The sequence below is a fragment of the Festucalex cinctus genome, chromosome 19, assembly GCF_051991245.1.
Source record: "Festucalex cinctus isolate MCC-2025b chromosome 19, RoL_Fcin_1.0, whole genome shotgun sequence".
Taxonomy (NCBI): domain Eukaryota; kingdom Metazoa; phylum Chordata; class Actinopteri; order Syngnathiformes; family Syngnathidae; genus Festucalex; species Festucalex cinctus.
The window spans coordinates 2,960,230-2,987,664 of record NC_135429.1 but is presented as its reverse complement, the minus strand read 5'-3'; the positions used below and the strand labels follow the sequence as shown (position 1 = coordinate 2,987,664).

Genomic DNA, 27,435 nt, shown 5'->3' with positions numbered 1-27,435 from the left:
TCCGTTTCGTCACAATCCCCATCATAGCCCACACGCACTAAAACATATTTGTCTCTTGATGATGTATTTGTTTGGCAAAGAAAAGTAGGATTGTCCAAACTATGGTCCGGGGGCCATTTGTGGCCCGCCGTCCATTTTTTAGCATATTCAAATATTAAAACTTGACATGGAATGTGGCTCAATAATAAAATAGCAATAATATAATCAGTGTCCCATTAATAGCAAACATACAAAAATAGGTCATGTTTGACTCGCATGGCAAAACGTACGTACGTGAATCGTTTTCAGCAGTAAAAAGTAAACATTTGGTCTAGAATTAAAGTCATTATTTTTCATGTGCAATTATCTTTAAAAAGTTTTTATTTTTTTTTATTTTTTACTTGCTGTCAACTGATGATGACATCATCTGTGCTGAGGAAAGACCAATCATGGCTCAGTTTGCTGACCAAATCCAGAAAACAGGTGAGCCATGATTGGCCGTTACCTACTTCCTCAACACGGGTGATGTCATCATCAGTCGACAGCAAGTAAGAAAAATTAGTTTTTATAAAGGTATTAATTGTACATGAAAAACAATGAAGTTATCAAATTCATTCTGGACAAAATATTAACTTTTTCACTGCTGAAAATTGTTCAACAAGTCAAGTATCTCCAAGTCTGATTGGACAAAAAAAAAAAAAAAAAAACATCGCGCAAATGATTGCACTCGAAGCCGAAGAGAAAACACGATGAAATCTATGCAGAAATTTCATATAGGTTGTAAATGTTAATCGGTGGATGGAACGTAAATCACAATCGCAAAAAAAACCCCAAAACAAACAGAAAAAAAATCAGTCTCATGGTTTTGTTTTTGAGTTTGTGATCCGGAGAGAAAAAAAAAAAATCCATAACTGCTGCTATTGATTTTTTTTAAAAGCTGCGCAGGGAAATCCATACTTTTTATTTATTTATTTTGGCCTTGTAACCATAATCTTGGCTTTAAACTTGAGTTTAGAACCCTAACACTACCTTCAAAACTTTTTTTTGAAACAAATTTTTTTTAATTCTTTTATTTTATAGCATATGTAGCCAGTCAAGACGATTTTTTTATTTGAAGCCATTTTTTTTTTTTTTTTTTTTTTTAAATGACTTTATCAAGATTAAAGGTCGGGTATGGTGTCCCAAATGACGTGTCCTCTGCTTGCTTGTTGCATGTTGTTGTCTTGAAGGCTGGCCGGATGGCCGGATAGGAAAAAAAAAAAAAAAAAAAAGGAGATTTCATTTGCTTTAATCTGCTTGTGATTTTGTGTGAAGGGAAAATGAAACCTGCTGCGTTGTCTAATCTGCCCATTTGGCTCGGGGCCAGATTAAGTTTGGGGCGCTTTAAGAGGGGGAAAAAAAAAAAAAAAACACGCCGGCCGGATGGGCGGCACGGGGATGATGGCAACGGACGCCGATTTTAGTATCTAAAAACAAATGTATTATTGTCTTGAAACATTTTGAAATTTCTTATTTCAATGAAAACAATTCTAGATTTGAATAACAAATGATTTAATTTTCTCCTAAAATATTTCAATAAAAACACATTAAAATTATTTTTTCCTAAAAAACTAAAAAAAAAATAAACATGCAAAAAAATCATTGAATTTAAAAAAAGTAATCTAAAAATACTTTTGCAAGAATATGATTTCATTCTTGCAAGATCATGTTTTTTCCCCTCTTTTTTTTGCACAAAAGGAATTTATTCTTGTTAGGTTATAACATTTCACATTATTTTTAAAATCTCTGAAAAATGTTTTTTTTTTTTTTTTAATTACAAAAAAAATTCCAAAGAAAAACTTTTCTCTAAAGCCTAAGTCTTTTAAAAATATTTTTCTAAAAGAAATTATGGCATTTTTATTTTTTTTTGCAAAATCTATGATTTAATTCTCATAAGATTTTTTCTACCAAAATTTTCATCAAAAATAGGACTTTAATCTTCCCCCCCCCCCACATTTCCCCCAAAAAATTACTTTAAAAAATGTTTATTTTTTTCCCTAAAAAAAACGGTTAGGTTGAAGCATTATTTTAAAAATCCCTTAAAAATGTTTTTATTATTATTATTATTATTATTATTATTATTATTATTTTAATTACGACATTTTTTTTTTCCAAAGAACAACTTTTCTCAAAAGCCTAAAAATATTTTTAAATGTCTTTTAAAAATATTTCTCTAAAAGAAATTATGGCATTTTTTTTTTTTGCAAAACTATGATTTAATTGTCGTAAGAGTGACTTTTTTTTTCCCAACAAAATTTTTCATCTTTTCAATTTTTGTAATCTTTTTTTTTTTTTTTTTTTTTTTCCACATTTCCCCAAAAACTTAGTTAGTTGCGACTTCCTGGTGTCCTTTCTCTTTGTGAGTGTCCATTGACTCGAACTGTTGCGTTCTATTTCCATCCCACAATTCCACGCGGCCTTCTGCTTGGCTAACGGCGTAAACATAGCGTCTCTCTCTTTCTCTTTTTTTTTTTTTTTTTGCATCATTTCAACAAAAAGCAACCAACAACAAGAAAACTATAAATATCCGAATGCCTTTTGTCATTGCTGACAATGTGTGTAATGTGCATGTGTGCGTAGCCAGCTGCCGTTCATCCCCCGCAGCGCTAGCTGTCGTCTAATTGGCCGCCGCTTCTCTCTCTCTCTCTCGCATGTGCTAGCAAATAAGGTCGCGCGTGCACATTGGGGCCGCCGTTTGACTTGCCCTCTTTCATTGACAAGCTCCTTTTATGTATGGATGCGTGTGTGTTTCGGGAACATGCTGCATTGCAAACATGAATAATGGAGGCCGTACAGTAGAGTGTGTTTTTCCCGCGTGAGTGTGGCGTGTCTCATGCGAGCTGTTGTTTGACCTGCGGGCGAGAGAGAGCGGCGGGCTTCTAATAAGCCGCCTTCACCAGGTGACTCGCAGGCTCGTTTCAGAATTGGGATTGGGATTGCTTGATGATGGACACAGCCGCTGTTATATTCTGGATCCCAAAAATGCCGACACAAATAAGATTTTAACTCTTTATTCGCATAACGTCAAGAGGCGTAGAACAAACTTGACTAGGCGAGAAACAACGAGAATGTATCGAGATGCTAAGCTAACTTGGGCTGTGGAGGTGCACAGAGGAACAGAGGTAATAATCCGACAAAAACACACTTTTTTTTTTTTTTTTTTAAATGTTGGCAAACTCATTGAGCATGAGTTTGAATGTAATTGCTTCATTATGAACACAGACAAACCCCCCACAACATATCGAGTCACTGTAGCTAAGTAACTAAATGTAACTAAGTTACTGGAACTGTAAGGAAATGTCTAATTGTAACGAGGAAACTGGAGTTACAGAACAGTAACTAACCATTAAGCAGCTGTAATTTAAAATAACTAAAGTGGAATAAAAATAAGTCAGCAAAAGTCTACTAGAACATCTGAACATTATTTGGGGTCAATCGGAGGCACTCGGAAATGATTTTGGTTCATTATGATCACTGTCACATCCCTAAATTGTAACTAAGTAACTCGACTTAACTAGTTAACTAAACTTAACTGAATGGGGAAAAGTTATTTAACGTTAAATTGTGCAACTACTGTCAGTACTGTGAAATCAGACGATATATTCCCAAGATGGCGTGAATTTTTGAAGCAAGTTGAAATTTGAACAGTGTAAATCGGAAGTATTATGTGGGAGTTATTACACGGCGAAAAAGTGTGGAGAATGAAAAGCTGAATAACGTGGGAATGCTGAATGCTATGTATATATATATATATATATATGTGTGTGCTTGTGTTCCATCCTTCAATTTTTCTTGAAGTAGTCAAGTAGTACTTGTTTCGTTGCGAGGCCTTCAGGGCCCAAGCATCCACGTCAAAAAAAAAAAAAAGTCACTTTCTTCTGTCGGAGCACAGCTGCACGCCCGCCTCCGAGCCCTGGGCTCTCGTGTTACCTTCAGGGCTCCTTGAAAAAGTGGAAAAGAAACACCTGAACCCATCCCGAGGTCGTCTTGGGGGGTCTGCGTTGAGAAATTCTTTCCAGCGTTTGTCTTCCAAGCCAAAAATCCTCCACCTGAAAAGAGAACGGGAATGTTTCGGCGTTCTTTCCGCCATGTTGCAAAAACGAGCGTTTCACCCGTCCAGCCGGTCACGGGGCGGCATTCCTCACCGCCGCCGCCGACAATGTCGTCCCGGTGCGGTGGCTCTCGCCTGTTGCCATGGCGACGCTGCAGGCTGGAGCGAAAAGCTTATTTCCTTGGCGACCGCAGAAGACGTGCGGGAAAATTACCAAAAAAAAAAAAAAAGTGTATGTGTGTGTGAAAGATTTCATCAGCGCTGTGGCCATCGCTGCGTTTTGTGTCCCACCTGTGATGAAACACTTTGTAAGCCGCAAGGTGTGATTGACAAGCTGCCCGAAAGTGGATTTGTTTTTTTTGTATTTTATTTTTTTTTAAGAGTAGTCCAAACAAAATGGAACTGGTGACCAAATTTCGATCATGCAGGGTCACCGATAGCGTCTTGACAGCGAGACCTGTTGCGGCTCAATATTGATCCATGTATAAGGCGCACTGGATTACAAGGCGCATGGTCGGCTTTTGAAAAAATTGAAGGCTTTTAGGTGCGCCTGATAGTCGTGAAAATACGCCTTGGACCCTGACCCTTGCTTGACATATCCTAATTAGAAATTCCAACCCTTGCGCGAAACATTATTCCAGACTTGAAACCCTACTTTGATACCCAAATATTACCTTGAAACCCCAACTCTGGTTTAACACAACCAGAATTTCAAATCCTAATCCCCGGCCTGGCTTGGATCCATAATTTGAAACCTCGGCTACACACTCTTACCTGATTTGTTCCCAAAAATGTCTAAATACGTTTTATTTTAAATATTACCAGTGTCCCAAAGACGTATTTATACATTTTTTTGTTTGTTTTTATGCGAGAGCATACATAAGGCTTTGATGCAGCCTCTGAACTGCAGAGAATGGTTGAAGCAATGGTAGTTATTACAAAAACGGCCAGCAGATGGCAGCAGAGTATAGGAGATCAACCAGAGCCATGTTGCAAACAAGCTGTTTTCCCCCACAGTTTCAAACAGATTTGTGAATAGTGAAGAAAGTTAGCTATATTCCAGTGCTAATTGCTGCAAAAACGGAAACGGATACAAATATACTTTTTTTCCCCTAATCTTACTCTTGGTAGTGTGCATGTTTTGATAGCAATGAGTTAATTTCAAACCTTAACGCTGGCTCAAAACCCTACTTTGAAACCAGAACCTGTCTTAAAAAAAAAAAAACTATTTCAAACTCTAACCCCAATTTCAAAACCGAACCGTTGTTTGAAAGCCAAACTCAGGCTGAGCAACGCTGACATCAAACCCTAAATTAAAACCGACTTGCAATCTGCACAAATTCCAAACCCGAACCGAGGCTTTGACACGCTACTCTGCAAGTCTAACCCTCATCATTGTCATGATGGTACAGTGGAAGTCGCGCATCTGCTTTGGTAAAGCCGTCCAAGTATCTCTCCAGCGGCTCTAACGTTGCAGGGATTTATGCATTTTTGATGCGGCGCGGGAAAGTGGGGGGCGGGCGGGGGGGGAGGCTGCGTTGACCTACTTTGGAGAGCGGCGGAATTCTGACGACTGGTCGTGTCACACAAAATGAAAAATTCTGTGTGTGTGTGTGTGTTACAGTACATTGTCTGACATGTTTTGTGTTGTTTTAAAGCCTTTAAGTCTGTTTTGGGGTGGGGGAAAGGGTGCGTAATCGAGACTTTTTTTGCAACGCACGCACACGCATTGCGCAAAGAATGGCCGTTCCCTCTGTCACCTTCGATGAGGGGGGGGGAAAAAAAATGCAATTTTCCTCCCTATGGCACAAATTAATTTCCCTTCCTTTTCTAGCAGTTCACTCTTCTTCTTCTTGTTCTTCTGGGGGGTCGCCATGGTAACGCGGCGCCGCACATCAAAGCGCCCAAAACGTAGATGCCGTCATCCGTCCTAAGTCGCGTCGACCCTCGGAAAAATGGCGGGAGCTGAATTTTTGAAACTTTCCACAGGCGACTGAGCCAAAATGGTTGCTTCAAACTAAAATGGCAGAATGATTGGGTATTGTTAAGCATCACTTCTTGAGAATTTTTTTTGTGGGTCTACTCCTAGACAAAAAAATAAAATAAAAATTCTTGCAAAACTGTATTCGGAAGCCAAATTTTTGAAAGGAAACTTTCCACACGGTCCGACTGAGCTAAAATGGTTGCTTCAAACCAAAATGGTCGAATTGCTGTGTCTTTTCAAGCATTGCTTCTTGGGACTTTTTTGTGGTTCTACTCATGATACACAAAAAATAAATACATTTCTTGCAAAACTTGCTTCAGAAGCCAAATTTTTTAAGGGAAATTTTCCACAGGGTCCGCCTGAGGCAAAATGGTTGCTTTATACCAAAATGGCAGAACTGTTGTCTTTTCAAGCATGGCTTGTTGGAACTTTTTTTTTGTGGGTCTACTCATGATAGACAAAAATACCAAATTTCATGCTGGCAAGTGAAACTGGCTTAGGGGCTGAATTTTTGAAAAGAAACTTTCTACAGGGTCCAACTGAGCCAAAATGGTTGCTTGGTACCAAAATGGCAGAATTGTTGTCTTTTCAAGTGTGGCTTCTTGGCACTTTTTTTTTTTTGGTATGTTTCCTTGTGATAGACGAAAAATTCAGACATGACTTTTTTTTTTTTTTTTTGTGGGTCGACACATCATAAATGAGTCTATCAAATGTCATTTTTTTCCTCGAAAGTGTCTTTGGTGGCAGAATTTGTCTCAAATTCCAATTTTGTGGCCCTGCAAGTTGTACCAAATGTCAATTTCCAGCCGGAGGAATCTCGTCACTCATTTCGCTTCCGTTTGTCACCCGCCACCTGCTGGCATCAATAATTGAGCAGGACCTTTTTGATATCGGCTCCATGTCCCGTTCGTACTATATTCGCCCGAATGTAGTGCTTCATTGACACTGATTGAAGGTGAGATGCAAAAAAAAAAAAAAAAAAAAAAAAAAAAGAGACCGCACGTGAGGTTGACAGAATGAAATTCCTGGGAGGCAACGAGATTGATGCGTGCGGACAGAAGAATGGCACAGCTGGCTCGCGGGCACACACAATTTCCCACAAGATGTGTTTTTGAAGCAAAAAAAAAAAAAAAAGAAGACAAGCGCGACCTTTTTTTCAATACGAGCACGGCGTTGAGTTTGTCGACTTATCTGCGACAACCTATGCTCCTTTCAGGCGGGGGCCCCAAAAAAAAAAGGTCAGCGGGAAGACGTCCGCCTCTAAATGGCTGCCGCGAGATAACCGGCGCCGAGGAGAGACCTGCTGGCAATGTCACAGCACAAGCGTGACTCGGGTGCCGAGTGCGCACGGCCGGCGCGTCCTTCCAAATACAATTAAAGTCAAAGCGGAATTAACTCTTTGACCGCTAAAAACGTTTAATAACGATTAGTAAAATCCCAATGTAGGGCGCCATAAACGTTAAATGACGTCAACTACGTTTTTTTGTTTTTTTTGTTTTTTTTGTCAGTGGGGCAGTGCAATGTCGAAGTGCAAGCGCTGCCTGGTCAATGGGTCATGGAATCAAAACCACTCACTCACTATGGCCAGCAGATGGCAGCATTGTATCTCTTTTTCAATGGGCTGCCGGTGTGTGAAATTACAATGAAACATGACGAAATCTGATGAAAACAAACGTTTTCAAAAATGATGTGAATGATCAAAGCCTTTGTCATTTTAAAGATTTTTTTTTTTTTGATAGCGTGCAGCGGTAAAAGGATTAAGTTCCGGATTGTCATCAGCTGTGGACAAATTAAATTCTGACAATTTAAAGGGATACTTAACTTATTTATTTAGCCATTTTTGGCAGTAAACATTATTTTGCCTATAAATAAATTTGATAATTTCAATATTTTTCATGTACAATTAGTACCTTTAAAAACACATTTTGCAACTTGCTGTCGACTGAAAATTACATCACAAGGGCTCAGGTAACCAATCACAGCTCAGCTTGCGAAACCAAACCTAACCAAACCTAGAAAACAGGTGAGCTGTGATTGGATACCTGAGCCCTTGTGATGTCATTTTCAGTCGACAGTAAGTTGCAAAATGTGTTTTTAAAGGTACTAATTGTACGTGAAAAATAATGAAAGTATCAAATTAATTATAGACAAAATATTAACTTTTTATTACTATAATGGGCTAAATAAGTGTAAAGTATCACTTTAATTTATTTATTTGGATGTAATAAATGTTCATCGTTGTTTAACAGCAATTTTTTTTTAATCAATTTCACAATTTTTCAATATGTAAACTGTACTGCCTTCTGGTGAAAGGGAAAACGCATGTTGATTAATATTAATACTTCGTTTGACCACATGTGATGCACATTTATGATACAGACGTAATCATTGAAATTTGAATAGTGATAGTGCTTGTACTGCCCTCTGGTGGAGAAAGTGACGTTTGCGCCTTTGTGTGTTTTTGACCCTCGAGTGCTGCCGTAGTGCAGTGAATTCTACTACAAGCAAAGCTCCGACACGGCAACACAAACTAATCCAGTGTTGAAGCTTAGAGAGTTTCATTTTGGCTCCACAAATATCTGTCTGTAAGTATATTATTCTGAGGAGTGTTGGCCTGTAATGTGTTATTGATTCGGACGCTTAAATTGTTTTTTAAGTTTCAATGTGACATAAGTTAGTAGGCGCTAGTTAGCGTAGCATTTCGATGGTAGCGCCCATGTAAAGTAGCATTATGCTAACAGCTATTAACGATCCCGTTTTGTAGGATTTACAGCTATATTTAGGAAATAATGTGAATCTATATTGTTTCAAACTTTATATAACCTAATTGTAATGCACTTTTATTTATTGTATGTTGTAGTTTTACAGTTTCATCCAGTAAATTGCCAGACTTCCTGGTCTTTATTGGAAAAGCTGTAAGCTATCTGTACAGCTAGTTCTTAAACACTAGTGAAGACAGAATATAAACTTTTACAAATAACAAAAATGTCAAATTAAAAACAAATGAGCCAGAGAGGAATAGTAAAAAATAAATGTATAACATTTTACAAAAGCAAGTAAAGCTAATACACTTACCGGTAAATTAATATTACAAAAAAATCAAATCTTTGTGGAATGAACAACACAAGGAACGAAGTTGAACATTAAATAAATAATTGATGTTATCTTCATTTTTTGTGCAGTTGTTTTTTCCAGAACATGAAGAGTTGGAAGTTCCAACCCACGTTGGACTCAAATATAGTAAAAAAATAAAATAAAAATCGTAGCAGGACAGGACAATTGGTAACTTGGAAGAGGACATGACAAAGAGAGTTTCATCGGTCCATACCACAAAAAGTACAGTCTTCAGTACCCATCCCTACTGCCTAGCAACTAACAACAAGGATCAATAGTGTTGGCTTGGAATGTTTTATTTTGAAAATATTGTTCAGTTCTTCAATGAATTGTTTGTACGATTAATAACTGAGCTGAGTGGTTGTCACCCCACCATTTTCTTTTTGGTACTAAAGCGCCACTTGAAGTGAGCGCTGTTTCCTGAATGAAAGAGATTCCCGTGTGTACAACAGTTGTCATCCGCTGTGGATCGGAAAAGGGCACTTTTGCTCGTTCGCCTCTTGTTATTTTCTCCGAGTAGCCTTTGGTGTCGGCGTCAGGGGAGCGGATAGAAAAAATTCCACTCCATCGCCGTTTGACTTGATCCACTTCATCTGGCTGCCGGATGGATCAATGTCGACTCTCCTTGCGTACTCCTGAGCCCGCTGTCTAAATATTAGCGCCGGAAGCGGCCGCATTCTCACTTCTCCTTCCTACGACGATCCCTCGTTTTAATGTTCCCCATCCACGGAGCGGCGACACATGTAAACGCGCAGCACAAAAAATGACAAACTATTGTACTGTGTTTTTAAAACACCAAAATGATCAACCAAATTAAGATATTTTCATCTGTTGAAAATCCTAACATATAATGTGAAAAGCCATACAATGGCTACCACAAACTAGCATGGTTGTTAAAGTAACTGCTACTTTTTTTTTTTTTTTTTTGGGCATGTAGCGCACCCTACATAGGCGTCCAATTTTGAGATTCAAAATTACTACTTAAAAGAAGCATTCCCGGTTGTATGTTTAACCTAGAGCTACGAAAATTTGTACGCATGTAACAGCCCACGGCCTACAAAAAAGTCAGTTGGTTCCATATGCTAAACCTAACAGGAAGTCATCAAAAGTTATCGAAAGGTTTTTATTTCGTCGCACGCTGTTGCAGTGGCATGCACCGTTTGCAAAGGAAAAAATTCCTTCTTAATGAAATATTCCTGGTTGTACGAAGCACCTAGAGCTACGAAAATTTGGAAAAATATGTAACAGCCCACAAAGTACAAAAAAGTTTTTGGGTGCCATGTGCTAAACCCAACAGGAAGTCCCCCAGGGGTGGGGCATCATATTTTGAGTTCAAAAATTCCTCTTTAACGAAGCATTCCCAGTTGCACGTTTCACGTAGCGCCATGATAATTTGGAGGCGTACATAAGAGCCCACGATGTACAAAAACGTCTCTTGGAACCATATGCCAAACCAAACAGGAAGTCCACGATTTTGATTGTAACAAAGACTGAGACTCACAGTTCTTCTTGCTTGTATTTGTGCGGCCTCTCTTACAGTTCAGCTCAGCACTGCCTGGCATGTTGTGGCACAAAGTGGTACTATACTAAAGATGCGTATCTTCAAAAATAAATACATAAAGATTAGCATTCCTGTAAAAACCCGTTAAAGTAATTGATTAAAAATCTGAATTAAACCATATTATTGGGGAGTTGGGGGGGCACCGTAACCCTCTATGGATACTGCTTTTCATCTTCAGCAGCCAGTAAATTAGCTGTCAGCTCTGTAGGGTCTGCGGAAGAAAGACCGAAGGCTTGACCAGCTTCGTCGTCTTCTTCTTTTTACGCTTGAATCAAGACGACGCTGATTAATGACTCCGATGAGCTCGAGGGGCTACAGTTGACTTTACTCTCAAGTGCGAGCTCTCCAACTTTGACAAACTGCACCTCCACCCCACCGCACGTTCATTTGCGTCCTGTCAAGTTGGCCCGCCCGTCTCCTTTACGGGGGAGAGCGGTCGCTGTCGACAACTGTAACGGAACGCCGTGGATTAACAGGGTTTCCTTTAAAAAAATAAATAAATCAGAATTTAAGAAAGATTGAAAATTATGAAGTAAAAAATAATGAAGTCCAATGATTAGAAAAAAACTAACAAACACTAAATAAAGTAAAAAAAAAAAGTTATCAGAAAATCGCTTAATTACTCAAAACAAATGCAAAATTTTAAGTCCACTGATTGAAAAAAAATCTCTTACTTACCAAATAATCCAAATAAAATAAAAACCTGTCAATTGCTAAAGAAAAAAATCCATTGATAAATACAGTACATAATATTAAATTCCTTTGACTACTAAAAAAAAAAAAGAAAAAGAAAATTCATGTATTACAAATATAAAAATCCATTATGATTGAACTAAAATCGATAGGGTGGTTAAAACTCATCTATTAATTACAAAGTAAAAATCAAACAAAATCTACCAATTACACATTCAAATCAGAATTAATTATTAAACGAAAATTCAAATGATTAATTATAAAATTCAAAATAAATCTAAATAAATAATACAGTATCAACACACTATTTAACAGGTAAAATATATTCATCCTAATTATTTTAAAATACATACTTACAAATTAATATACGGAATATTCTGATTTATGTTATATAATTTCTTGCAATTGATTTTAACTGATAAATATACACCGACATATAAAGTTGCACATGAAGCAGTTTTGAATTTGCAGCAAATTACAACATTTGGTTCCCCTTCCCCTTACACATATAAACAACAATTTAATTTGTCACAACAAGCCTTTCAACCTGAAGCATTTCATCCAATCAAATCAGGCCTGTGTCCCATTTTGGATCGTATAGCAACGATTAATCCACCTGCCACAAAGCATTGGGACATGTGTAGGGTATGTTGTCATGACTGTCGATGAGTGTGCATTTCTATATGTGGCGCTGGGCCTCAGCTTGCTGATTGGAGCGCGCTCATTTTGCTATTAGGTGGAAGACAGGTGCAGCTGCCTCTGTTTGCGCCGCTAACAAGGCATTTCATCATGGTTAGCGCCGGCACACACACATACACGCACGCACACGTATGTGCTGTCGAGAGGTTCAGGTGCACAGAAATGACTACACAGTGGAAGAAAAATAAGCCTAAAAACTCAGCTCCAAAACCAAATCAGGCGTGATATCAGCAAATCTAGTGAGACGTAACCTTGGTGAGCAACCATAGAAGGGGTACCCGAAATGATAACCACAGAACAGGAAAGTGCGAGAGAGAACAGCAATAGCAACACAATTAAACACGTGAATTAACACTCGGGTGAGTAGATTTACTCGATTGTAATTTTATTACAGCGTTTAATGGATGTTCGATGACCTTTGAGGATGCAAGCTCGCGTCGAATATGTCCACGGCAACGACATCCCCCGTTAGCTGAGGCTAATTGCTGCATGCTATTTGTGAGCGGTGGCCAGGGCAATAAGAGCGAGCTAATGTCCTTATGTGGTGGAAAGTCAATAAGGATGCAACCCCGGTTAAAGGTTAGCGTGACAAAAACTCATTGAAGACGACGGATTGAACGCGTGTTGGAAGTTCTTGTTCGGCCCACTAATCCTGCTAAACGTTGAAAATGTGAAGTGAAAGCCCTCACCAATGATATCCCAAAGCCCCTTCTTGTGTGACGTCACTCCCTAGGGTCCATTCTAGGGTGAGGTTTACCCATCAGGACCCTGCCCCCCTGGCCTCCTCATCAGTCTCCCTCAACCTAAGACCCTTCCGTGTCTTAACCCCTGCCACTCTCAAATTCCTCACCATGTGTTCCCAAACTGCCCGCCCATGCCCCCTCTCGGCTCCTCCCCATTTGCCCTCACTTCTTCCACCTTGGCGTCTTCACCTCTGCGGTCCCCCAGCCCACGCCACCACCACGTCTCACCAAGTCGCCTGTGGGTTGCTCCCAGTTTGCCCTAATCCCTTCCATGGCCAGTTTTATCCGCATGCACCCTCACTCATGCTGCCCTCAAGTCCCTTCCATGTGCCCTCACTGATTCCGTACCGGCCCATTCTCTGAAACCCTCGCCCATTTCAATCTCTTTGTGAACATCCATGTCCTCCTGGGCCCGACCTCATAATACTCATGCGACAACCCATCAAGTCCTGGGTCCTTACCCATATGCCATCACCCTTGTAGCCCCTTGGTCCTTCACCATGTGACCTCAGTACTGCCACTCATGTACCCCTCCTCATGTACCCTAATTTCTGCCACATCTGGATCACTCCCCCATGTCGTCCTTGGTCCTCCACCCCATATGCCCTCAACCCTGATGCCCGAGCCACTGCTACTCATGGTATGTCGTCACTCATATTACTACCCCCCCCGTGCCACCCTCTCAGTGCCCCCGCAGCTCTCCTTGGCCGCCTCCAAGACCGCTGCAGCAGATTACTGCAGACGTTAACCCCATCGATCGTCTCCAAATGGGCTCCAAATGCCAGGAATTAGATTTTCAGTCTGAGGGATGAGGGGGAAATCAAGTGGCCGTAGTATTCCTCCACGCTCCGCTCGGGAGTTAAGTGCTCTCGCGACTTCCTCGTCATACCGCAAACCACTGATTGTGTTTGGCATCTGTCTCAGGAGGATGTGAGATGTGGTGTGGGGTGGAAACACTTTTTGTATGACTCTCATTGGGGAAATTCTCCTCCAGTCCATACCTGATGCTTAAAAACGGAGACCTCTGTTACGAGGAGGGTGCAGAGATCTGTACCAGATGTTCAGAAACACTGAATGCTGTAACCACTTTTAGTCATTTTTGCATGAAATGCAACTACCCGTACATTGTTGGATTCATTGATTCCCAGCCGCGTCTGGACACTTTTGAGTGAGAGGCAGGCAACAGGGAGGCCATCCACACAGACAAGCAACGCAAGAAACACTTGCCCCTCCTTAATAAAGCCCATCACGGGCATCATGGCCACCCATCCGATTGGATTTCCTATTTCTTTTCTTTTCTCTCTTTTTCTTTTTTTTTTTCAATGGGAGCACAGCAGAGAGGCCGCTGTGCTGTTGTTCGGCGGGAAATCTCATTCAGTTTGCCGGCTGATGGCTAACAAGGTCAAATGACTCCATAGATGAGGTGCACTCGCGAGGCACACATGCACACACGCGCACACACGCAGTCCAACTGTGAGAATGGAGTGTCAATAACAGAAGAGTGAGGGCTGCTGATATCATTAACAAGTGTGCGAATCACAGCAAAACTAGTTAGCTCGTGTCGTTATCGGTGGACTCTTCCTCCTCCTTTTTCTTCCTTCTGCCTCTTCTCGTTTCTGCGGTTGCCATGGCGACGCAGCATCGGATGAGAGTGGATGCTGCGGCAGTGTTTCCTGCAAAACCATCTTTGGCCGTCTGTCTGTCCATCCGACCAACCAGCCACGCGTTGATTTTTCTATCCATCCACCCAACCATTAAAATTGTTGTCACTGTTTCTGTCATTGTCCAGTCATTGTTACTTGTGGTGGTGTGTGTTTTGTTACTTTTTATTTTTTGCGGTTTTCTTTGATTTTTATCAGGCCAACCAACCAACCAACCATTGATTTTAATAAACTAACATCCATCCAACCCATCTAACCCCATTACCTACCAACCAACCAACCAACCAACCAACCATTCTAAAAGTTTGTGGGGGAAAAAATGCCTAGGGAAAAAATCAATGTTTTAGAGTTTTCCAGCAACTATGATTGTGCCGACTATAACCGGCTCTTCTTGAGCTGGACGAAGTAAAAAAGACGGCATTGCGGTGTTTCTTCATTTTCCTTTTTTGTCTGTCTTTGTGGTGCGCAGTGTGACAACGCCAAGGGCCTGCGGGCGTTCTTCGACGCCATCTGCTACGGCCCCAAACGCCTGATGATCTTTGGCGGAGTCTGCCCCTCCGTCACCTCCATCATCGCCGAGTCCTTGGAGGGATGGAACCTGGTGCAGGTACGAGCTATTGTTTTGCATCGTGTCCAGACATCCTCCTTTTGGCGAGATACTAACAGAGCAAATGACAACCAAAGAGCAACTTGGTTCCTGTTACCTGTCTTGCGCTTGCTAGCTTAGCGGGCTCAGCTAGCAAGGTGGGACGATTAGACCTTGTTATTAGCATAACGTGAGCATAATGAGTGAAAAACAGCATAACATTAAAGTGTAATTGGATGAACGCTCAACTTTTAAGCCTCACATTAGTAACCTAACAGTCGCACAATTTCTATGCCTCAAATTAGCTAGCATATTGTTAGCATTCTGAGCTAACGGCGGCTGCATAGCTTTATTTCCGCTACTACTATGCCAGTTTTTTTACAAGATTCTTGAGTATATCTATTTGACTCCCCCCACCCCCTTCCCGTATTGTACTCAAGCTGGCTACTTTACTACGATGTTAAACATTCCCACATGTGCTTAAAGCCAGAGATACGGCGGCACCTCCCTTACCCGCTGAACAGAAAAAGGCTCCATCTGCGACAAGCACCGCAAAAGGTTATTGGCTGGCGATAAGATAAGGCGAGAAGCCGCTGCCGCCAGCAGATAGCATAATTCAAGAACCGGCGGCTTAACGGCAATGTCACATTTATGCTGCGTATCTCCCTCCGACCGCAATTACCGTCGATGTGTCGCTTCGTCGGTAGAAGAGATTACACAGAAAAACATAAAATAAACCATTTCTTTCATTTCATACATTCAAATTGTTTTCTCGTGGAGATTTTTGCTGCATCTTCCTCTGTACATGGGGTGATATCAGCCTGGATCAGTGGCAAGACTGTAATCTGGATTTATCTTACGTTGTGTTTTGCTGGGTTCATTCATTGGGGCAGTTGTGAAATCTGCCTGGCGAACTCAGTAACAGGGTTAGTTCTCACGAGGCACGCTGGCGTGACGACCAGGACCATTCCCTGCCGGGTTTGGGGTTCTGGGGTGCTGCCTGTCTCCCTGGTGCTCCCTCCTCTCCTTCCCTCCCACAGTGTTCCGCCATTCCACGCAGCGAATCCTTGGGGTGGGTGGTCTCCGGAGATCGGGGGCCCGGGGGTTGGAAGTTTTGGCAGGGGGAAAAAAAAAGAACTGAAAAAAAACACAAAATTTCCGGCCATTTCCAAAAATTATCCACAGGATGTTTAGTCACAGTGGTGTGCTTGTTGTACACCCACCTCACTGAATCCTCCCAACAAGACACCAGGTAGCATTTGGTTGTTTTATCGAGCATTAAAGTTTTTTTTTTTTTAATAGGTGGCTCCCTATTTGTCTACTTTGTAAGAGAAACGGTGCACTAACAACATCAGGGTAGCACTGGAGAATACAAATGGCAACGGAAACATTTGTTGAAAACGCAAACGCCACCGCAGCGGGAAAGAGAGACGCTTTGACGTGGCTGCCAAGTCCTTTTTATTTTAATTGCACAAATGAGATGTATACATCTTTACTTGGCCGCTGTTTGCTTAGCACGTATTTATCCAGCTGCTCCGTGTGTGCTGGAGGGCTTGCGAGATGATTAGCCCCTCCGCTCCGTCTCGCAGCTTGCCGCGGCGGATGTTGATGATGCCGCTGATGCTGATGCTGCTGGCTTTTATTTTCCCCGAGCTGGACGTGTACACGTTTCTCTGTGTAACGCATTGCTCATAACATTTTTGTGGCCCGTTGCAAACTCACTAACAATGTCATTTTGGATATGTTGTCGACACATCAGTTTGATTGTCTGATCGCTCGCTTGGGTATGTTCGCCAATTAGCTGACAATTGCAAGAAGAAAGGAACCTTTTTTCGAGCCCTGGAATACGCTTTCAGTGACTTCTTCAAATCAAAATGAATGCGTACCTGATCCATTTTGGGCATGGATCCTTAAGACTTTCTCATGCATCCTCTTATGACAGATGTGTACACCCAGTTTAATGATCAGACAGTCAGTGAAACGTGGAACAAACTTGACTAGCCGAGAAACAACGAGAGTTACACACAGGAACAGAGGTAATAATCCGACAAAAACACTTCTCAGACCGGCTTATATAGACAACGAATCGAACTGATTGGCTGTGGCTAGACATGTGGGTAATAGGACTGACATGGTATTAGCTGATTGGCTGTTGACCAGATAAAGAGATTAAAGATTCTTCACATCACATAGCTCCTGACATCACATAGTTTAAGACCAGATGATACTAGATGCCAGTTACAAAACAGTTCAAAACAGACACTTGACCTCACAGTCATGACCCAAACATAACCCTTGCATGACAGTAAACATAACTCTAACATCACAATAAGCATAACCCTTGCATGACCCTAGTCATGACACAGGCAATGGTCTTATCATGGTCATCCAATTTCGATTGGTGAAACTTGTTTGTTTCGCGAATGTTTTTTTTTTTTTTTCCCCCTAACTTTCAAGTCTGGAAAGTCGTCCCAAACGGCTGCTTCAAACCAAGATGTCCGACTTCCTGTTCAATTTCAGGCATGAGTCCTTTTTTTGTGCCTCCTGTCATGATAGTCATGTCCGCCCAATCCAGTCATGATGAGCATCTTTTTGCAAGGCCTGGAAAGCACTTTGCACTGATGTCTTTTCTACTTCCTGTCTCGTGTCTGCATGCATGTGAGGGGGGAGTTGATGATTCTCATCTTAGCGTGCGGCCGTGTCAGACAGTTAAAACTGCTCTTAATCGATCGCGCCAGCTTCAGTCTTTTTCCAAGCAGGCCGTCGTGCTGCTTAATGGCTCGTAATGGAACCCGCCGCTCCGTGCCTTCTTTGCGGATTTCCTTTCAAAAATGCCAGACGGGGAAAGAAAACGTTGGGTCAGTGGGACGCTCCAAAATGTCTTGAGGCGAGCCAGACTTGTATTGTAGCTGTAAGTTCGGTAAGGGGACGATTTTTTCCCCCTCCTCTAAAACAGGATTTGGCTCAGCCGGATGGCGTTATGTGGTATTTACCACTCGATAGGTTAACAGGAAAGGGTGGTGGCGGGGGGTCCCGGAGAAGTGCGTTTTTAAAGACACGGCGCGGACCGCCGCACCCCCTTAGCCCCCCGTCGGCAGCAGGATCTGTTAGCGCACAAACATACACCGGCGCTGACCTTTTAGCGCCAACAAACAGCATTAAAAATGAATAAGGACGTAATTGGAAGTAACCGCTGGCGCTTTCTTCTTCCTCTTTCAACCTACACACACACACGCACACGCAAACACGCACAGGCTGTAGTAAAGCACACATTAGCGCCGTATAATACTTTGCCAGTAATAATCTTGACATTTACGACGCCGTCATTAAGACACTAAGCAAAGCGTGCACACACTTTGAACGCACTAATCAAACGCTAACATGGTTTATTCAGGAAAGTCTTCGGCTGGAGTGGATTTTTTTTTCTTTTCTTATGTGTGATTTATTTTGCTTATTGATTGATTGATTTATTTTTTCATGTATTTTGGGGCTACTACTCAAGTTCTTGTCTGAAGAATACATTTGCATAACACTCATGTTTTTTCCTAATGTAAATTGTAGTTAAATTTATTAATTTTTTTTAAATAAGATACATTTCATGTGTGATTGTCTCCCAATTTTTTGTGCATACACAGCTTTAATTAACTTTTAAAGTTTTTACCGTGTAGGTTTTTCATTAAAATAAATACGTTGTATATTTTATTTTTCTATTTTCCTAAAATGTTTTAATTTATATATTTTTTTATTTTCAAAATAAAGTCAAATCATTATTTAAAACATTTTAAATAATTGCTTACAACAATTTTTTTTACTCATGGATTTTTTTTTTTGAAATCACCAGTTCTTTTTTATTTATTTATTTATTTTTTAACAATATTAAATATTCTTTAAAATGTTAATTACCCACTACAGGTTCTTTAAACTTGTATTATATATATATATATATATATATATATATATATATATATATATATATATATATATACATATGTGTATATATATATATATATATATATATATATATATACATATGTGTATATATATATATATATATATATATATATATATATATATATATATATGTGTATATATATATATATACATATGTGTATATATATATATATATATATATATATATATATATATACACATATATACATATGTGTATATATATATATATATATATATATATATACATATATACATATGTGTATATATATATATATATATATACACATATATACATATGTGTATATATATATATATATATATATATATATATATATATATATACATATATACATATATACATATGTATATGTGTATATATATATATATATATATATATTACTCCACAACGCACACAATTTTTAGCAGTTCACTGTACAGGTAACCCCTGATCTTTTTCCCTTCGCCCTCTGTTGTGGCATGTTCTTCCTTGCCTTAACCTGCCAGCACGTCTCATTTAGCAGGACTAATCAGCCTAATTGTAATAATTACGCACTTCTGCTTGGCTAAACACGTCATTGAAGGCAGCGGGGCTGAGCCTTTCCCTTTATAGGCTGAGATGTTATTGCACGTCTTTGTTATTGATTAACTTGCTGATCTGAATCAGTTATTTATGACTTCTGATGTATTAGTGGTCATTTGACATGCTTTAGTGTCACACGAGTGTCAATAAAACATTCAAGCTAATGCTACAGACAAAAGCTTGCTTGCCACAATGCTAACATAAATACTACCAACATGAGGCCTGTAAAAGTTTTGCCATCAACCAACACGGTTTTTTGAATCCCTCAAATAGCTTTAAGGTCAGCAATGTGTTTGTATTCTTGCTCAAAATCTTTTTAGCCGCAATGCTACATGAAAATGCTAACATTATGCGCTTAGTTTGAATCAGTCAGTCGTGTCTCATGACAGACGGCGTTCTGGTCGTGTCTCACATTGAGCGTCCTTGGCGTCTTGTGTTCTTGTAGATGACTGGCTGATAAGGTAAACTGTACGCAGCGTTGACACACAAGTCACGTCCGCACGCCGTAGCGCGATATGAAGGATGAGAGAAGGTTTCAGCCATTGTGGATTATGTCCAGTTGTCATTTATTAGAATGAATGGTGAAGTAAATGAATACCTATACAAAAGTATACCGCCTCAGTAACCCCTCAGTTTTGCTGAGCGGACCCCCTGATATCAGGAGCGATCAATAATCTAGGTCGTCAACTTCACTATACAACAGCAAGTGTGGTTTGTCCGGTTGAATAAGCGGGTACAATGTAAACCCCCGACTGAACAAGCCCCTCGTCACACAAATCTTAACTTTCTTTACCAGCATTAGTTCTCCAAAAAAAAGCTCGGCGGGGGACGCTTTAGATGGGAGGGGTGAGAAAAAAAAATCCCCCCCAAAAAACAAAGCAATTAGCATGGCAAAGAGGTGTTCTGACAAGCCGAGTTGTTGCCCAGAGGTAATCTGCCGCTCTCTGAAGTGCAGCTCGCCCGCGGGACCACCGAGGCGGTGCGCGGGGGACGAGGGGGACGCCTTTTTTACCGACATCACATAACACGGCTAATCCGCTACGACGGCACGGGAGGCCAGCGAAGAAGCTGAAAAAAAAAGAAGCGGAGTCAGCTTTAATTCATACACGCGCGGCGTCTGAACGCTTCACGGTCGCGTTTGACGGCACGCCAACGTCTTGACTTTTAAAGAGGGGAAAGCATAAGCAAAACATGACAAATGCCATTAAAACTAAGCTAGGCTATAATGTAAGTTGAAGTTACAACAAACAAGACTTTGCTAGGCTACCGAGAATGCTAAAGCTACTAACCGTAGATTTAAGTGTTGAAGCTAAAAGCTAAGGTGGGCTACCGGGAAAGATAGCTACAATACTCATAACTTTAGCTTTCTCAGTAGCCTAGATGAGATTTAACACAAATATGTGTGTTGAAACTTGGTAGCCTAGCTTAACTTCAACAAATAATAGCAAGTTTCGTAAGCAAAGTGAAGTTTCAAAACAGATAAACTAGTCTATCAAGGAAGCTAAAGTTCCGACATACATGGCCGAGAAAGCTAAACACAATGTAAAAAGCTGAACTTCAAAACTTCAAAATCCACAGTTCTACTAAGCTACCAAGAAAATAGAATTTAAGACTGTAGTTAGGACATACGGACGCAAATGTAGGTTTATAGAAATACTAAGTTGCGACCCACGCTTAAAACGTTAAAGCTAAGATAGATATTAAGAAAACTTTGAGTTTGCGCAAGTGGTTTTACAATTCTGAGTTTGACCCATAGAAATTGTGCAATTCATAGTTTTGTCCTTAAGTTGTCCGTTATGGATTTTGAAGGCTGCAACTTATTGTTCCTGTTAACCTTTGATTTGTCCCTTCTGTGTTTCCTTTGAGTACGTTTACAGCGTACAAGTATGTGACGTTTAAGGACCTTTTGGACCACATTTTCCTTGACAAGTGTCCACTTTACGAGCCAAATCTTCTCTCGCAGTCTCATCATCCACTCGAAGAACGCCACAAACAGTGCACTCAGACACTCTATGGTGAATTTCCAGCACTTTGTCTGCGCGCAGCGAGGAAAATCCGAGCTCACGCAACCGACCGTCTCACTCGCTTTCTCTCCGGGAGAGAACAGCTGGAGAAGACAGCGATGGCCTCCCCGGCGCAGCATCTGCTCATTAATCATGCACAGGCAGGCCATTTCAGGTTGCGCTATCAAATCTCCATTTATAAATAGAATAGCGATGGAGCCAGGTGACAGGATGCCATCAGTCATCAGTGACTCCTCCCCCCCACCACCATTAACTCACACCCTCTCCTAACTCCTGTTGGGATTTCCTCCCAAAGTCACATTGCATGATTAAAATGGAAAATGTTGATGCATCAGGGCTGCACAGTCATTGAACGACGTAAGATTATTTTGTTGACTAAAATGTGATAAAAGTTGAGGCGGAGACGATTAATCGATACACATATATTTTCAGTTCAGTACAGCGGTCTACAACATTTTGTGCACCCACGACTTTCTCATATAAAGACAAAATCTTGATCCACAGACTTAAGTTTCAAAGCTAAAAGCTAAGCTAGTCTACTGGCTAAGCTAAAGTTACACACGCATCCTTTACATAACATCGGTTCATCCCCTAGGGCTGGATGATACGCCTTTAAGACTATAAAGCCTGAACCATTAAATACATGAGAGGTAATTCTGATTCTTTGTAATATTTATTGGTCCTTTTGAACTTTTGAAAACACACTCACATTCACATAGCCTAACTATATGTTATCTTAACAGAAGATGACTCAAGAAGCACAAGAACCAGAACATCTAATGCAGCAGAATGGTTAGAGCCAGTCTGCTGAGGCCACCTGGTTTCTGTTAAGAAATGATTGCAAACTTGACCACACGTACTCAGCAATCTTCCACTCACATGCACATAGACGAACAAGTACACTGTTTTCCAACTATGTTTTGCATTTGCATTATTAGGGTTGGATCACCTATGGAACTAGGGGCGTGGAAACCAAATAAAAAGAGATGGTGAGGAGTGGATTTTTTTTCCAGAGAGTGCAGTAATGAATTGTATCAGTCAATTCCTCTCCTCGCGAGCTTTCAACTGAGTGTCTTCTCCCCTTTTTGTTGTGTTTAATAAATGTCAAACCGGTAAACCTGACATACGTTTGGCTTTATAGGGTTAAAATCGCATCTTGAAAATTTAAAAACAAAACAACTATTCCTAATGTAATTACAAATCAGTGACATTCTTCAAAATAGGTTTTCCTTATGTATTTTTTTTTGTTTTTTAATCACAATGTCATGGGCCACATGGTGGATTTTATTGGCTTGGTGACGAAATGCTGCATCCACTAATAACAATAACTGAATTTTTCTGGGTGCCTGCTTAAAGGGAGTTTACATCATTAGCTTTTTATTTTTTATTTTATTTTTTTATCAAGGACATCGCTTGATTACTCCGTGGGTGTTTTTGTTTGCCGATGTGTCCATGTACCACAAAGATTATCTGGAAACTGCTTTGAGATAGTGTTGGGGAAAAAATTGCACACGTCTCCTTCCAAAGTAATTGACGTTTAAGGCGGTTGATGACGAGAAAAAAAGCACAATTTCATCGTCGTCCTTGAAAGGAAGGGGGGGACAGGCCCGATGCGTCGACAGATGGCGGCGTGAAGAATGGCCACCGCCGCCGATAAAGCTGTCTGCTGGCGCAAGTGATGAGGGAGGCGGGGGTGGCAGTCGACAATTTATAGCACGTCAAACTTATCGTGCGTCGAGCTCAGCAGAATTCCGAGTCTGAGAGGAGGCCAGTTCCTGGTTCCATTGCGTTGGGTTTGATTGACGGCAAAAAAAGAAAAAGAAAAAAAGGTTACGGGTGTTAAACTGTTTTATGGTCAGATGTCGCGAGGAGGTACATGTTGATGATGTCATAAAAGTCGTGCGTGTTCGATGGGTAGGTAGTTGTTGCCGTTGGTGACGAGATGATTGACAAGTGGGCACAGGGGAGCGCCAGCAGTTGCCACATCACTTCCCTGGATATTATTTCTTTTCTCACAATTGTTAAGTTTGTAGTAGTAGTCGTAGTAGTCTTTTCTTAAAATCAATTCAGCTACGTACATTAGCACTAGCTCAGTGCATTCCAGGATGTAGTAGTAAAATGTTTTGTACACTAAAAAACAAACACTTTTTGACCCTCAAACTTAATGGGTAGTGCAACTTTACTAATTGACATATTCAAGTCTCTCCCAATCATTCTTTTGGTGTTGATTATTTGTTGCCTTTCTGGAGCGCAGGGACCCTCGATGCTAGATGAGGAAGCACGGCGGTGGTCCTGGGCTTCATTCAATATTCAGTATGTGGCATTTGGTGCGTGGTGGGAGTGCCCGGTTGGAGAAGCTTTCGGACCGCAACTCATTAGTACCCTGACGGAGGTAGAATATCACCAAGGGGGATTGTAGCGTAAGGAGCTAAATATTAAGAGAAAATCATGAAGCAAATGTCAGTTTTGCGGATATGAATCAGAACACCGTATGATTTCAGTTTTTAATGGTATTTTATAACATGTATTTGACACGTTGATGATGAGCTTGAGGTTTTCTTGAGTACAGTGTCCACAGAGTGTTTGGTGAAATGCTGGTTTTAGTTCTCTGGTGTAGCTAGCTAGGCCTGTTAAAGTTTATCAACTTGCTGGTCCCTTTGATGGTCCAAATGGGTTAGCATAGTCATTTGTTCTCCAGATTACATGTGATTAGTTTGCCAATGTCCGAGGATAACCTCCCACACACTCCACTAGGGTGTCCCTTAAGGGTAAAAACACATTAGCACACGGTGTCTCAAGCCTGCTAGTGACGATTACCTTGCCAATTTCCAAGGTCCCCACTGAGTAGGACATTTGCGGGTTGACTAGTCGCTGGTGGTACTACACGTCACCAAATGCCTGCGCTCGTGCTATTGCTACTGAATCAGTTAGAGATGGATTGAATACATGTTCACAGGATGATCTGCTCTCTAAATGTTCTCGCAATTACCTTTGAGGGTCTGTAAGGTGTGTAAAAGTCAAATTCCTAATAACGTGTAAATTGTGTTTTTACTCCTTCTGAATTGCTTTAAAGCGCTGCGTAATTTCCCTTTAAAAATTCCTCTCGGGCTTGTAAGGATCAGGCAATGATTGACATTTCACGGTTCAACGCTGATCATTCATCACTTTGTCTTCGATCGTTTCAGCCGATCGTGTCTCATCGATAAGCCACAGGGATGGGCAGGGAAATACTTTTTCCGTCGCCATCGATGATTCGAGCGTGCTCAAAATGTTGTTTTGTCGTCTCATCGACCATGCTGGATCCACTTAAGCGCTTATCGATATTCATACCCGAAGCTTATAGCTCTTGGACCGAGTACAGCTAAACATTCCTCTTATTCTTCCATTGAGTTAGTAGAACGTGTAGCGGTCTAAACATGGCTGCCGTGTCCCTTCATTTATTATCCATGACGGCCACTTCATTATTCAAAGGCAAACCGCACAGTTAGCCACGGCGGATGTGATTGGAACGGAGCCCCCGCTACGACCGATCGATGCTGCCAGATCACGTCGGCTCCTCGTTTAGGGACAGACTGCCTTGCTGTTTAATAGAAGCTCATTTAGCTCATTTTACACCAGCCATCAAACTCAGCATTTTCACTTTTTTTTTTTCTCCCGGTTTTCTTGTCCTGTTCTCCTCTGATGTAGTATCAGAGGAGAAGGAATGTTCCTCCAGTGTGCTGGTTTGGTGGAAAATCAGTGTGAAAGGGGCTAGTTTAACTTAATTTACATACTGGTGAATACATTAACTTGAACAGTTAGCTAGCTAGATAGTTGCTAGCTAGCAAGCTACAAGCTTGCTAACCTGGCAAACTAGCAACTTGTTCCCTCATACCGGAACAAACAACTGGTTTGCTAACTATAGGGACTCACTCGCTAACTTGTGATTAGCTCACTAGCTTGACTACCGTAATCATTACAAGGTAAAACAAGGTAAACAAGGTACTACCTCACTAACTGACTAACTAGCTAACTGGCTACACAGGGACTAGCTCACTTACTTTGGCTTGCTTGCCTTGCTGTTTACTAGCTTGACTAATTACTCACTTGCTCACTAACCAGGCAAACTAGAAACTAGCTTTTCTGCTTTGAGTTACTAGCTGCTAGCTAGCTAACTTGCAACTGGCTACCTAGCTTCTTGCTCGCAAAGGTTCTCTGAGTCCCCAGCATGTAAGTGGCTACCATATGTAAATCATTGTTATAATCTGACCCAGCACCTAATTTACTAATAAATCAGCTAACCCAGGCAGCTAACTAGCTACTATCTGGCTAACCGAACCACAGAAGTTCAAGCCAATTAGGGTTCCATTCAAACCAACTAAAAGGGTGCTCTCATGCAGTACTTCACTGCTTGAAATGAACTGTTGACTGAAGATGAATAGATCCTATTAGTTTGAGGCATTTGGATCGAGGCGTGGCCATTTTGTTTAGGGAACATAAAGGCCAAACACAGCAGCCTTTTTGTCAGCGCCATCTATCAAATCCAGTGTGAAGGAGCTCTGATGTTTTATTTAAAGAGCAGCGGAGTCTTTAGCTAACGCTGAAGAGCCCCGACGGAAACGGCCAAAAATAGTCCTCACGGCAGCTAAATGTAAGAAGCGGACCCCGAAGTAGGCACGTCCCGCTTCGGGCCCTGCTCTCTCCTTCCCCCTTACGCCCAAGGTAATTAAAAGCGCTTGTAAGGACGCTCCCCCTTGTCTCACGACAAGGTCACGGAAGCTCCTGGGGGGGATGGAAGAAAGATCCGATCCAACCCGCTGGGACTTTTATGACGATAATGCGCAGGACTGATGACGACCATTGCAGCCATCATCTTTCATACACATTCGCCGCACGTTCTCAAGGCTCTTGTGGTCATTTGACATGCTTTAGTGTCACACGAGTGTCAATAAAACATTCAAGCTAATGCTACAGACAAACGCTTGCTTGCCACCATGCTAACATAAATGCTACCAACATGAGGCCTATAAAAGCTTTGCCATCAACCAACACGGTGTTTTGAATCCCTCAAATAGCTTTAAGGGAGCACATGCATACAAGTCCACAAAAGACTACACCCTTTTGCATGCCTCATTTATTGATCAGCTAACACTAGGTTTGTACCGAACCACAATATCAAATGAAAAGCTAGGAAAACTGTAGAAGAACACAAATTTAGCGGGAGAGAGAACAAACGAAGACACAAAACTATCCAGTACAATACAAAGCAGCTGAGCGGTAAGACGGCGCAAACGTTAGCATGTTAACAAACACAGCAAACTGCAAAGAAGACAAATTTAGCTGAATAGCAAACAAACGGCGAAAGAAGACGCAAACCTTTCCACGAAGACATACATATTTATTTAGCGTTAGAGACGCAAAGAAGAATTTTGGAGTCTATCTCCATTTGTGCTGTTAGCTAGTAGCTAATTAGCATGTGAGGTCTCATGTTTATGATTTATAATATGCAAAATGTTCATAGGTTTGCTAAATGTACTTGCTTTTGGAGCACGTCATGTTTACGTACGTTTCTCTTAGCAATATCGTAACATTACTGCTAATTTCGGTCATTTTAATCGCAATTTTAAATTTTCACAGCACCAGATTTTTCGTGTACGCCTGGGTGATGGATGATAGCGATCGCACTCAAACCAAAAGTGACTCGGTTCCTTAGTATTTTATTTTTTTCTCCCTGCCGGCTCCTTTCAGTGAAAGTCCATTCTCGACAGCGCTAGCAGTGATAACTGCGCCT

The 27,435-nt window shown here is 41.0% G+C and overlaps 1 protein-coding gene across 3 annotated transcripts in view; it reads left to right on the top strand.

Moving 5' to 3' along the window:
- gabbr2 (gamma-aminobutyric acid (GABA) B receptor, 2) overlaps window positions 1–27,435 on the top strand; it is a 101,459-nt gene that overhangs the window by 16,170 nt on the left and 57,854 nt on the right. For 2 of the 3 annotated variants that reach the window (XM_077506884.1, XM_077506883.1), the window contains exon 2: window positions 14,994–15,131. In XM_077506884.1, coding sequence (XP_077363010.1) covers window positions 14,994–15,131 — 138 coding nt within the window. Of the gene's footprint in view, window positions 1–8,546; window positions 8,639–14,993; window positions 15,132–27,435 lie in introns of those variants that run through there. The other variant, XM_077506885.1, reaches the window with a different exon arrangement.